Source organism: Coptis chinensis, chromosome 5 (genome assembly GCF_015680905.1).
Source record: "Coptis chinensis isolate HL-2020 chromosome 5, ASM1568090v1, whole genome shotgun sequence".
NCBI classification, from domain to species: Eukaryota; Viridiplantae; Streptophyta; class Magnoliopsida; order Ranunculales; family Ranunculaceae; genus Coptis; species Coptis chinensis.
Genome location: NC_141460.1, coordinates 66,838,420 through 66,851,947, shown reverse-complemented (window position 1 = coordinate 66,851,947; position 13,528 = coordinate 66,838,420). Strand labels below are relative to the sequence as shown.

General features: G+C 36.6%; 1 protein-coding gene across 1 annotated transcript; it reads right to left on the bottom strand.

The window, feature by feature from the left end:
- Positions 1 to 8,416: 8,416 nt before the first annotated feature.
- Positions 8,417 to 9,343, bottom strand: LOC147498457 (uncharacterized). The gene has a single exon (XM_086563240.1). The coding sequence runs from the start codon at positions 9,341 to 9,343 to the stop codon at positions 8,417 to 8,419; it is 927 nt and encodes a 308-aa protein (XP_086419366.1).
- Positions 9,344 to 13,528: the final 4,185 nt, after the last annotated feature.

Genomic DNA, 13,528 nt, shown 5'->3' with positions numbered 1-13,528 from the left:
CAATCCTAAGCCCAATCTCCATCTCAGGGCCCATCTTCATCACATGCTAGTGGTTTAGGAAAAGTTGTTATTTCGATGTTATTTAGTTGTTTTTACTGTTTTTATTAGTTTGGATATTAAGTTTTTTGAATTCAGTAGTTAAATTTGAATTTGGTAGTTAATTGTATTTGAATTTGAATTTTAATATAATTTGGTTTTTTTCAAATTGTGCTTTGATTTTATTGTTAATCTCACCTTCCCGAATTGTTTTGGGGTGGTATTATTTAGTCTAGCATGATTTTTATATGATCCAAAATTTATTATATAATTTTGCAATGATTGTTGGGAATATTGCCGATATGGGCATGACTATGAATAGATATTGTGGTAGGATGAAATTTCGATGAGTTAGGCCGTTTCTATTCTAAATTCAACCTAAAAGATATTAGGTTTGTTTTGGAATAGAGAATATGGGTTGTTTCCGTTTTAGGTTTTGAAATTTTTTTTTGTTTCCGGCAATTGCCTTAAAGTTTTTTGGCAACTTCCCGATTCATTTTAGCACTTAAAACCTATATAGACTTTCTTCATTCTACACTCACAACCTACACTACACCTAACATTCATCTCTCACCTTTCACTCCCAATTTTTCCTTCTTTTTCCTTCTCACTTCCACATTTCAGCATTTTCGAGGCCATTGATGGAGCGCCACCGCTCCTAGGCACTATCGATCATAATTTAATCGAGCGCTAATTCCACCCTACCTAGCCCAGAGTTGAGCGCGACCTGCGCCCAAAACACTGGAATTCCAGTTTTCATCCTTAGCGCGACCCGCGCCCATCTCAGGCAAAAAGTGAGAGCACCCTGCGCCCAAGTGCCTGGAACTCGAAATTCTTCAGAGCGCACCCCGCGCCCTAATCTCCATAGACACGGAAAATTCCAATTTTTTGTGGATTGTTCCAGGATCGTTTGCAGCTGCTCCAGAAAGTAGTTTGGTGATGACATCCCCTCGTATCATACCGGAACAGTCTTTTGAAGACTTATTCCAAAGTGACACCTATGGTGCGTGGTTTCGCGAAGTGATCATTCTAGCAGGCTAGGAGCCGCTCTTGGTAAGTCCTGATGAACTTTATTCTCCCGCACTTAAATCTTATTTTTATGAAAATTGTAAGTTCTTTGATAGACCAGATGGAGAACAAGTGTTCTCCATCACCATTGAGGATGAACCAATGGAAATTTCCAGATTCTTGCTAGCCTTTGTTCTTGGACTTGCTATGCCTGTTGAAATACAAGACTCATGGGTCTATTTGGTAGATAATATGTACATGTACAACTATGAGGATTTGCATGAGCATTACGGGGCAGAAATCTTTAGGATAGAGGACCAAAGGGATTATAACGTCGCCCTTGGTAGCCTATCTATAAATGTGGGCACTGTTATATTTTGGATCATGCTAAACATTAGAGGGGAATGGCGTTATTCTTCTGTGAATGACGAAACTTATGATATTTTCCTTGCTTTAGCTGGGGGACGTATACTCTACGATATTCCTCAGACCCTAATGTCTAGTTTAGCCCGAGCCCATAGCACGAGACATAAGTACCTTCTTATGCCTGTTTTAATTTGTCGTATTATGCTATGTTTCTCCCCTGTTTTTTGTGCCCGTTTCATGGATTGGGTTGGGGTCAACATTGTGAGACCCACCAATTGTATTATTCGATCGTTCCGTGCAATGACTTGGCAAGGGTGGAGGATACAACCTCATTAGGTTGCACCTTACACCCCATCCGACCAAGTGGCGCTTGACAGGTTAGCTATAGTAGACAATAAGTGGCGTGAAGCCTGGCAAATTACCATTGTGTGGCAGGACGCGAAGGAACCTCATTTCTTTATTGAAGAAAATGAGGATGAGGATTAAACGGGAGTTAAGGTTAGTTTTTATTTCAGTTAGTGTCTGCTTATGTCCCAAGCAATTTATTTCTCATTAACCTCATAACGGGTGGAACTCTTATAGAGTTGCGTCAGTTTTTATTTTCTATATTAGTATGTTTAACCTTGTTTTGCAGATGTTCTAGAATTTCATGCGTTTCCATGGTATTTCTCTATCCTATTTATTTAAATACTTTGAGGACAAAACATGTTTCTTTTATTTGGGGGGGGGGCATAGAAACACGTGTAATTAAGGCATCTGTTAGGATATAGATATGTATAGTATGCACTTGTTTTCTAGTTAAAAAAAAAATCAAAAATCAAAAATTTTAAAAAAATATAAATAAAAAAAATTATGCTATACACTTAAGAATATTGGTATTGATTTCCTTCTCTAGGCCATTGATAATCTAGAAATCTCACGTAGCTTTTGCATTAGAATAGTTTTAGAAACTTAAGTTAATATAATGTAGGTAATAATCCTTGCATCTATTTATAAATATGCTACATGAGTATCTATGATTGTTGGCAGTAAGTTTCTGAAATCTAGGCTAGAATACTTATTATACAAATCCTGTGAGAATATAGCCTAAAGTCTTATATGAGTGAAACATTTGAGAAATGACACAAGGGAGAAGTAAAATCCGGATAGAGAAATCATACGTTCACTTGCTTGATCACTATACCATATCCTAAGCGAGAATTTAGGCCCTCTTTGGATCGATATAGCCAGAAATTCAAACCTATGAATTATTTTTCGCTAGTCGCCCCTCTAAGCCTTTCTTTAGCCTTTCATAAACCGCAAATCCTTTACCCTGTTACAAAACAAAAAAAAATAAAAAAAAAATCAACCTACCCATTCTTTGAATGAGTCTAAGAATAGAGATGAATAATAGAAAAGAGAAAGACCTTTGAAATCAATAATTTGTTAGTCGCTTCAAATAAGAAAAGAAAGTTTCCATCCAAATAAAAAAAAATAAAAAATAAAGAGTTAGAACTCCAAAAATAGAATCAAAGGAGTCAAAAGCCAAAGAAAAAAAAAATATATGGCTAAGGATGGAAACAAAGTGTAGAAGCAAAAGTAAAGAACAAGGTTTTCTCTAGTTACATAATATAAAGACTCTATTATCTCAGACTTGTCCGTTTTGAATATTCATTTCATTCCTTCTTAAACCATCTCCTAATCCCCGCAACATCTAATAAAGACCTCTAGCTCAATTAGGAATAGGTTAGTGTGATAGTAAGTGGCAGATATGTTTGATTGACTCTGGCTTCCTTGTGTGTCATTGAGATTGTAAGGTAAAGTGTGCCCACTGCACACTGGAGTAGCGAAACTTGAGCGGAAAAATCAGAATGGTTTTTGTCTTGATATTTATGTGAGGACCTACTTAAGGACGCTATTCCGAGTTTTCAGAAACGGCCCTGCTAGTGTATTTCATAGTATTACTCATTATATATATATATATATATATATATATATATATATATATAGTAGATGATTGATTATTATGTATATATTAGCTTAGGTTTCGACTTGATTATTCTTTATTCATTGCTAGTGAGATATATAGATAATTGGGAGCATAAATAAGGAAACAATAGTTTTATTTCTTAGTCGTTGTAGTATAGATGAAGTTTGTGAGTACCTTTACTGGAAAACTCTCAGGAGGCTATAACTCGTCCACTAGGGAATTCTTAGTGGTTTAAGGCCTTGTTGCATATGGTCAATGCAATCGCACTCGGCGAAACGAGATTAGTTAGAACTCCATTTTTGGTCATTTATGCTAATTTATCATATTTGCTTGAGGACAAGCAAAATGCTGTTTGGGGGTGGTTTGATAAGAGCTCAAAACTATAGTTTTAACCATTTAACAATAATACTTTTAGACCAATTATGCGAGTAATAAATAAGAGTTAATGCTGATTACGTGCTTTTATGTATTTCAGGCATTGAAGTCAATTATGTGCAGAGTTGTGCCACTTTGGTGAGATAAAGGAGCAATGGTTGGTTGCTAAAAAGTCCTATGATTAAAGGCCAAAATTCAAGGAGAAAAAGCCTTTGTAAAGCCTGGTTAAAAGCTGAAAAGTCAAAGTCAACGCGGGCAGAAACAACACACAAAAGTCAATAGAACTTCCGAAGACCGTTTTGGACTCAGGCCTCGGAATTGGGCGTACCTTATGTCAAAACGACCGGCTCGGAAAGAGTTTTCCAATGGTACAAACCTTGACCCAATCAGAAGAGCAGAAGTAGATGAAAAGTCTATTGAAGTCAAAGCCAGCTGATAAAGGGCTCTGTGGACTGAAGAAATTAGGCTTTGGGCTCGATTTTTCGGCCCAAAACATGGCTCCTCAGCCCATGCACGAAAATGTGAATCTGGTCTCCTCTATTTCCACACACAAAACTTAGCTCTTAAGCATCAATTAGTTTTAGGGTAGAAAGTAGCCATTAGAGATTTTTAGATCTAGTTTTGAGTTTTATCTTCCATTAATTAGTTTTTAATTATTGTTTTAGATCTAGTTTTCCCTTTCAATTAATTAGTATTAGAACAAATAGATTATTATTTTAGAATTAAATATTAGTTTATAATAAAGTATTTAATTTCATTCCAATTTAGTTATTGATTAAAGTCTTGTTTAAGTTTAGTATTGTTAAATTCTTAAATTAGTTGTCTTTATTTCATAATTATTTAATCATAATCTAGTTCAATTATTAAATTCATTAGAATCAATTTCATTTATTAGTTGTTAATTTAGATTTGAATTATTGATTAGTTAAATTAGTAAAGTTAGAATCTTTATATGATGTCTAGTTTAATTTCGATTGGAAATGATAGCATAATGATTCTAGGCTAAACTTACATTAGAGGGGGTTGAAGAAGCCTTGATAAAGCTTGATTTGTATTAGAATAGAGTAGTCGTAATTTCCATTCCATTATAGAAAACGATTAGTTCACAATGAGAATGAGTTTGATTGTTTCACATGCTATATGTTAGTTGGTAGAGATTACTATGAACAACTAGGGATTAAGAAGAACCAATTGTTATGCGAAAGCAGTTCAATTTGGATTACGACGATTCTTCGTTAGTGAATGAAGTCGAGTTAAGGTGGAATCAATCCCCCCTAATTCTTTATCTAGTATCAAATTAGCATTTCCGTCATTTTCGTTATTCGTATCTTGTCTAGTATTTGAATTGACATCGTAGTATAATTTTCTTCGTAATACTCTCATTAACTTTGGATAGACCGATAGTCGCAGAAAACTTTGAATGCTAAAGAACTAGGAGTGGAACGAATCTTTTACTCCTCTCTATTTCGATAGATTCGAGAGTAGAAATCTTTGATAAACATTGTCTTCGTATAGTTGTAGTTTTACTTCCGGTTGAAGTTTAATCTTTTATTCGTGAGTAGAATTATTCAATTTTATCGTTTATCACTGTCCATGATTTATCCCTCCATAAAGCTTCTTGCATTTTTAGAACCTCATCTAACTTAATCTTGCAAGTTAATTCATCAGTAAATAAGACATTAGGATCAGGAACAAATTTTGCTTGTGCAGGAGCAAGTTTTTCTTTAGCATTTGAAACTCGAACACTAATATCACCGAAAACCTCGCGGTTTCAAACTTTCAATTCCTTTTTCAACGCCTTTAATTTCTGCATAGCAATAAACATCGGGCAGCCATAAAATTCTTTACTCCAAACTTCTTTTACCACTCGTCTCAAGTCATCGTGCAAAACCCATGCACTCTGAAATTTAAAAGGAGATGGGAAGGATGGCTCTTTTTCAAAACTCAGGAGGAATGGATTATGATCTGAATATAATCTGGGAAGAGTCATGCAAGCGGTGGCAGACCATTCAGAGAACCATTCGGAGGTGCATAAACATCTGTCTAGTCGCATCTCTACATGTCTTTCTACCCCTCAACCATTAGACCATGTGAAAAAAGAGCCTTCTACATCCATATGGTGAAACTCACAGCTATCTGTAACTGCATTAAAGTCTTCACAAGAAGCACGCCCAGGCAAGTTTCCTCCGACTTTTTCATGAGCACCCCAGACAGCATTAAAATCACCAATAATAGCCCAAGGGCGCGCCACTAAAAGAACTTCGAAGATTAGCTAATTCCATCCAAAGATTCCTGCGCTCCGCATATCTGGTACTAGCATAAACAGCTGTTAAACGAGTTACAGTATTACAAAAATTAAATTCTACTGTAATTTGCTGGGAAGTATTAGAGATTTTATTTAAGCTCATTTGTTCATTGGCAAGAATCCAAAGATTTGAAGTGATGCTACCATTGTCGTTGCATAAAAATGGTTTCATACTAATAGACCTCCAATAACTTCTCGATATTCTTTCGAGTTCCACTGTAGGTTCTGAAATACATAATATGTCAGGCATAAATTCTGATCAAAAGTTCTCCAAGGTACGCTTTGTAGGACGGTTGGAGACCCCCCTCGCGTTCCAATGCAAAACCTTCATAATGAGCCATTGGCGGGGGCTGTTCTAGGCCGTAGTGAAGGTCCAGAATTTTGCTTTTGTTGTCTTTGCTTCTTGAGTTTCTTTTTCCGACTCTCAGACAAAAAGGCCTCAAATTCCTCTGCTAATGGACCGTTCCTGAGAATCCGCCTCATTGGTTGTTTCCATTATCTGAGCATCATTAGTTGCTTTCTCAGCGCTTGCATTGTCTCTGGCTTCTTCTTCCTCCACCAGTACAGCCCAGGAATTACCCACTATACTGACATTGTTACCTCTAAGAGAGGCAGGTGAAGACTTCTGCGTCTCTCTCACCCTGTATATCGATTCATTGTCACTGGTTCTTGTAGGAGAAACTCTCTCAGTCCTTAACAAAGAAGGAGATAAGGACAAAGAAGGAGATAAAGAGTCAGATATCCTCTCATCATTAGAGGATCCAACATCTTTTCTCATTACATTTTCTACATCTTCATTATCCTCATTTGCCTCTAAATTGTGTTCTGTAACCTCCACAATAGGTGTCAGTTCTTTCTGAACCGGAGGTTTTTGCACATACTGCTGAACCACCTTAGGAGCACGAACATGAGAGCGGCCTCTAGATTTGGATCTGCCCTTAGACCTGCTATCGCCTTCTTTGTTACCCTTGTCCTTGTTCTTTGATGCTAACTAACAGTCACGCAGTTCATGTCCAAGGACACTGCAAAATGAACACATAGCAGGAAGTTTTTCATACTCAATGCGGACATAAAATGCAAACTTGCCCCTTTCAACCATAAGTACTTCTGGCAAATCTTTTCGCAGATCAACATCAACGAAAACTCTAGCATAATGACCGAAGGACTTGTTAGCTATGGCATCATCGAGTTTAATTGGTAAACCAATACCTCGTGCGATGCTTCCCGGATTGGATGCCTGAAATTCCGGATATATGGCTTGCTCCGGAATGCTTATTTCCCCAGGTATTCAAGGCTCAAGTCGAAGAATAGCGGGAAATCAATCAACATCCTTCGCCTCTTCATTTCACTTTTTCCTCTTCTGGGCAGTGGGACTTTTCGAAGAGAGTTTGGTGATCCCAATATTCTTGACTAAGATCATACATTTTTATCCAAACTTGTGAATGTGTTTGCTTCTACTTTCCTGGATTAAAATCAGGAATCCATTGCGATAGATACAAAATGCCGGGGTATAGATTGCACGAACCAGTGCCCCAAATTCTTTGTTTATCTTCTCCGTGTTGGGAGATTTCACTAGAAAGTCACACCTCAATCTAGTTACTTTCTATCCCAAATGATTTCAACTTGGAGCTCACACCAAGGAAATCACCTACCCAAGACTTTGGTAGTTATCACAACAAACTTAACACAGCACCTTCAATTGCATAAAACTGACTTATCAACTCAACCCAGCTTCTATCAATTCTTACTCTGAGCTTCAAATTCCTAACTGACTTGTTGGCCTGCTTTATCAAACTGTAATGAGTTGTCATGTCTAAATGCTGCAACATTATATAATGTTAGATTGACCGAGAACAGATAAGTAGGACATTATCTTTTCAAAGTTAATATAATTAACTAAAAAATAAATATAAAATGAAAACAAAGGTATGTCCAATGAAGTTGTAAACTGTAGTAATTTCAAACACTTGGCATATATAGAAAATGGTTGTGTATATTCCAATAAAGAACAAAAGAGAATAAAAAAAAATGGCGAATGTGAATAATGTCTCCATAGTAGCTGCTGGTCCTCTACACTGTAATAGAATAAAAAAAATTAATTAGTTAATAAGCAATTCGCTCTATATGAAGTTAAAAATTGAAAATTTAAGATTGAACTAATATTTTTTTTTACCTCATTGCAAATTGTTGAATGCTTCTTTGTAGACAATGTTCTGAGTGTATCCTTCTGGTTCGTCACCATTTTTCTTGATTAGGAATTTCAGTCCTGATCGTGTAGTTGTTCGTGATACTGCAACGTATAGTTGTCCATGACTGAAAACTGGCTTAGGCAAGTATACCCCCACTTGCTTCAATGTCTATCCTTGACTTTTATTTATTGTCATTGTGAAACAAATCTTTATTGGAAACTGTATTCTCTTCAAACTGAAAGGCCAGTTCATGCACTTATAAGTTGTCTCTATCCTTGGTATATCAGTTTCCCCGCCAATGTTGCTCCATGTTATAATATTTGCTCTAATGACCTTTGGAGCTAGTTTGATAACAAAAAGTCTTGTTCCATTACAAAGACCAAGGCTTTGGTTTATGTTTCTAATGAGCATGATTGGCGTGCCAAGTTTCAACTCCAGCTTGTGGTTTGGAAGACCAGATCCTTTAATTGTGTTAAGAAATTCAATTGGGTATACTACATATTGTTCTTCAATATTTTCAGATATAGAGCTTAAGGAATTGGCGCTGAAGTACTCACGCATTTGTCCCTCGAAAGAAGACAGAATGTGGGAGTTGATATCATCTATAGACGCGTTTGTAGGTGACAGAATGCATCTATCTCTGAAGTAGTTGTCATCCATGTATTTTGATGGTAAATCTTTGTAAATACTTGACATGATATCACTTATGATGTCATCGCCAGGGGGAATACGAAGATCATTAGGAATTTGGATCCAATTTTTTTCTTTACCTTCGAATATGGAAATGGCAGGTAACTTTCCTTCTCCGAGGTCTAATACCCACTTGCTGAAATCTAATGCCAATGAAGAATCCACATTCTCTAAGCGCATGTTTCTAGTTAGCTTGAAAACTTTGCAATGCTGCCAAATATGTGATCTGTTTATCGATGAAGCAATTATTAATTCCCTTGTACCTCTTCGAATGACAGGTAAAATCTGCCTGAAATCTCCCCCTAGTAGAATAATTTTACCTCCAAAGATCTTATTTTCATTTTCTTTGCCTATTAGATCTTTTAGCGTCCTGTCTACTACTTCAAAATCATGCCTGTGGGTCATAAGAGCTTCGTCCCAGACTATAAAATCAACTCGTTGAATAAGTCTGGCCAGCATGGTGTTGACTTATATTACAGGTTGAGTACTCATCAATTTCTATTGGGATTTTAAATCTTGAATGCGCTGTCTTTCCACCTGGAAAAAGTAGAGTTGCTATTCCTGAAGAAGCAACTGCAATGGCTATTTTCCCTTGTGACCACAGTTGGGTCAGTATGGTATTGTAGAGGAATGTCTTTCCAGTCCCTCCTCCTCCATAGACAAGATAAACCCCACCTGAGTTTGTATTGACTGCATTTATAATTTTATCATATATAGTCCTCTGGTCATGATTCAGGCAGTTTTGCATTTCATGAAATTGTTGGTGCATTTCATTGTGACTATATTCTTGTTCTTCCGTGATGAGTCTATCTGGGTCTCTAGGTTCTGACCTTATATCTTTGAACGATATCTTAAAATCCTTCAATTGACGGTTTACTTGTTTCAGTAATCTGTTAATCTCAGTCAGCGCATGGTTTCTAAGCTCTTCAGGTGTTAAAATCAGATCACTGTCATTGGCTCAAGTTCTTTCTTTGTCCAGTATGTCGTCTGTAAACAACTCCCAATGTTTGTTCCATAGAACCAAAGGTTCACTCACCTCATAGAAAACTAATAGTGTCACAAATAACTGCCTCAAGGAAGCACTACCAGCCCATTGACTTGCTTTAACGATTGCATTGTTTCATTCATCGTCATTTTGCAATAGTCCAAGTGCAAGACATGTTGATTTGAAATCCTCATACACCTTGCCGTTAACAGTTCAGAGATCTCTATATGACGTTGCACCTTTTTGAACATTTAATACCATTCACAAATAAAACCGTTCGCCTGACGTCGGATGTGCATAAAAGATCCTTCCGATTTTTACTCATTTCTGTCTTAATTTCCAATATTTTAGAGAATCAACCCAAACAAATTTTAATGGGAAATCAATATACCTTAGGTGTCTACCATCTTCATGTAATTGGTTATAGCTTATCCACTCTGTAAATTTGGTTTTCTTTGCACTTTCACGGGTGATAACTTCATCGGTGTTGTCATCGTCATGAGAGAACACCGTATGTTCACCTTCAAGATGGAATGGTAGTCTCTCAACAGGTGGGTATCGATATTGGATATCGTAACCAAATAATCTCCAGCAAGCTTCATGTGCAGATACATACCGACAATCTAAGAATCTTTCAATTTCATCAACTTGTATTATTGTATCTTCGGTTTCTGTGTTTTCGACAGTGGTATCAGTCTTAACAACAGTAGTGGATCTATCTTGACCTTTGCTCAAGTATTTGAAGAGATACTTGACCATTCAACTTCTATTACAGAACTCCACGTTGATGTGTGCTCCATATTTCTTTGAAAGAGCTGGATTATAAGGAATAATCCATCTATTATCAACGGTGAAAGTCTTCTTCTTCCATTTTTTTGTAGCTGTTCTACCTGGTCTTCTCATGTACATTGCAAATCCCTTGTCATCGAATGTAGTTTCTTTGCAAAATTCTTTTGGATAAAGTCGGGTACATTTTCTTTCGTTCATGCAAGGTGAATTCTTGTCTAGCTCTCCACATGGACCGTGAATCATGTTGTCTACGACAATTTCAAATAACAACAGGTCATCATTTTTCTCTGGAAGTTCAGCTGATATAATCTTATCAATGTCAGCTGGTGTAGAAGGCTTGTCATCAGGGTGCAACCAAAGTAGTATGTGAGCGTGTGGTAGACCTCGTTTTTGGAATTCAATAACATAGATTGCTGCAAAATTCAAATTTAAAAGTAAATAAATATGAATGCTTGATACCACTATATCACATGAAAATTTACAAGTTTGTTTGTATAAAGCCGCTACGTCTAAGAAAGGAGTATACTATATAACGTTTTGCATAACCTCGAGCAACCATTGGCTTTGTTTGCCTTTTGTCCCTCAACTCCTCTTTCAGTTGAAATAGCATACCTTTTTTGGCTTATTTATTAGTTTTTACACTTGGCTTGAAGGTTCTAAGTGAGACATTAGACATTATATTGTAAACCGACTAATTATTCCTATATAAAAAGTGTAAGAGAAGGCGAAACTAATTGACCCGTACTACCAATTTGAGGTGTTTGTGAAATCCTGGTAGTGTCGTTTCCCCATACTTACTTTGACAAAATGACAACCATAGACATTTTCTTGATTGGTGTTTGTCAACCATAGACATATTAACATCTTACATACTGACTTACTATACCAGCTCGATTAAATTTTAGAATGAAAAAAAGTAAAACCAGCAAAAAATAAAATAAAATAAAATAAAATGAATAATTTATGGGGGAAAAAAGAAGGAATAAGATGTTTTCAAGCCAAGAGTCACATAGTTTAGGCATCACACAAATAAAATTAAGATGTAAAATATTTAAAATTGCATGCTATAACTTTGCCAAAGTGTTCTTCTTCTTTGAGGTCCTTCATAATTTGATCCACTTTTATTTTAAATGCTCTAACAACAACTTCGGGACAGTATTCGGATTTTAGACATTCAATTCTTTTTATTGCAAGTTTAATTTCATTCCACTTTGGATTGCAAGTGAATGTGATGAATAGATTTGGAGGTCCCGCCCATTTACATATAACAATGACATCTTGATAATTTTGCACCATGTACCGTGGCCCACCAGTAAATGAAGAAGGCAAAACTAAACGCTTTCCGACTAATCTTGCATCTGTGTCTCCAGCGTGCACTGAGTCAACTATATTCTTATATAGTTTTGCTCTAATTGTGGACTAGTTGTTTCGAAACCAATCAAGTCTTTCTTCTTCTACACATGTGTATATATCGACCATAAATTGCAATTTTACTTTTCCACCTCTGACTAAAGTCTGGCCCTCATTTTCTCTATGTTGAAGTCTGAAGGCATAATATTCGCGCATGCTAACTGTGTGGCGGTGATTTTCTGATATTTCTTCTTCTCCTCGATACAAAATATCAAATGTGTAGTCGTCCTCACCATATGGAAATAAAAGAGGATATTGCATTGCCATAAACACTACAAGAAAATAGGGCTTTAGCCACGGATTACCCGGAATGTTTGCCACGGACCAAAGCTGTCGGTTAATTAGCCACGGTTGTTCTCCATTGGTATTGTAATAGTTGTTGTAGCATGGGTTGACGATATTTTGCAACCTTTCTCCACGGTCAGTACGTGTAGGTGTTCCCATGGTTTGGACCGTTGGATCAGATCCTTCACACTATCTATTCTCTCCCACGGCTATACGGCGCCGTCATTGCTCCAAAATTGCTCCAAAATTATGGGCGCGCACCAAAATTTCCAACCCACAAAAACTCAAAATATTCAGAGAAATTTAGAAACTAATCTCACCTCTAGATTCCACCACCTTTGTCACCATCTCTCTCATCTTCTGCCCTTTCAGTTCGTCCACCACCACCACCTCGCTAACGCTAACGGTTCATTACTCATCGCTTCTCTCACGATTTCTCTCATCAAACATCAAAGGTAATGCTTACAACTATTTAATTTTTAAGTGTTTATTTTATTAAAGGTTTCACCTTTTTTTTGTTTTGGATGGAAATTGAGTAAAAAGGGTTTTTTTTTTTTTTTATTCTTGGCAACTCAAATGATAACAATAAAAAAACAACTGGATGGAAAAAAGACAGATACATGTATATAAACATAAAGATTAAAACTATACCTTGGTCCTGGAACAATGAGAGTACACGCGCAAGTGAGGGGAGCCGTTATGAGTAGCCCAAAGAACATTATTCCCCATTAATTTGTGTCAAAGAATAGCACTGATAGGGGAAGGAATAGGTATTAGGAATCAAAACAGCAACAATAGATATCTTACATGCAAATGACTGAATTAAGACAAGGTTTCACTCCAATGACGCAATGACATACTTATAATAATCTGGGTTGGGGACAAAGTTTGTAGTATTCAGCAGACCATAGTTCCCGCCAATTAACGACTGTCTGCAGAAGGTCTTGTGATTGAAGGTTGATGTCATACCAAGTTGATCTAAATACACAAAATCAAACTCTTGGCCTTCATTGCCTTCAACTTTATCTTCAAACTATCGGTAATCAAAACTCATCTTTTCCATCTCAACTTACATACGATTTTCACTTTGGAATTAAGTGCGTTGTACGTACCACCAACAA

Coding starts and splice junctions, on each gene's coding strand:
- LOC147498457 (XM_086563240.1), bottom strand. CDS start 9,343: ATGACCCACAGGCATGATTTTGAAGTAGTAGACAGGACGCTAAAAGAT.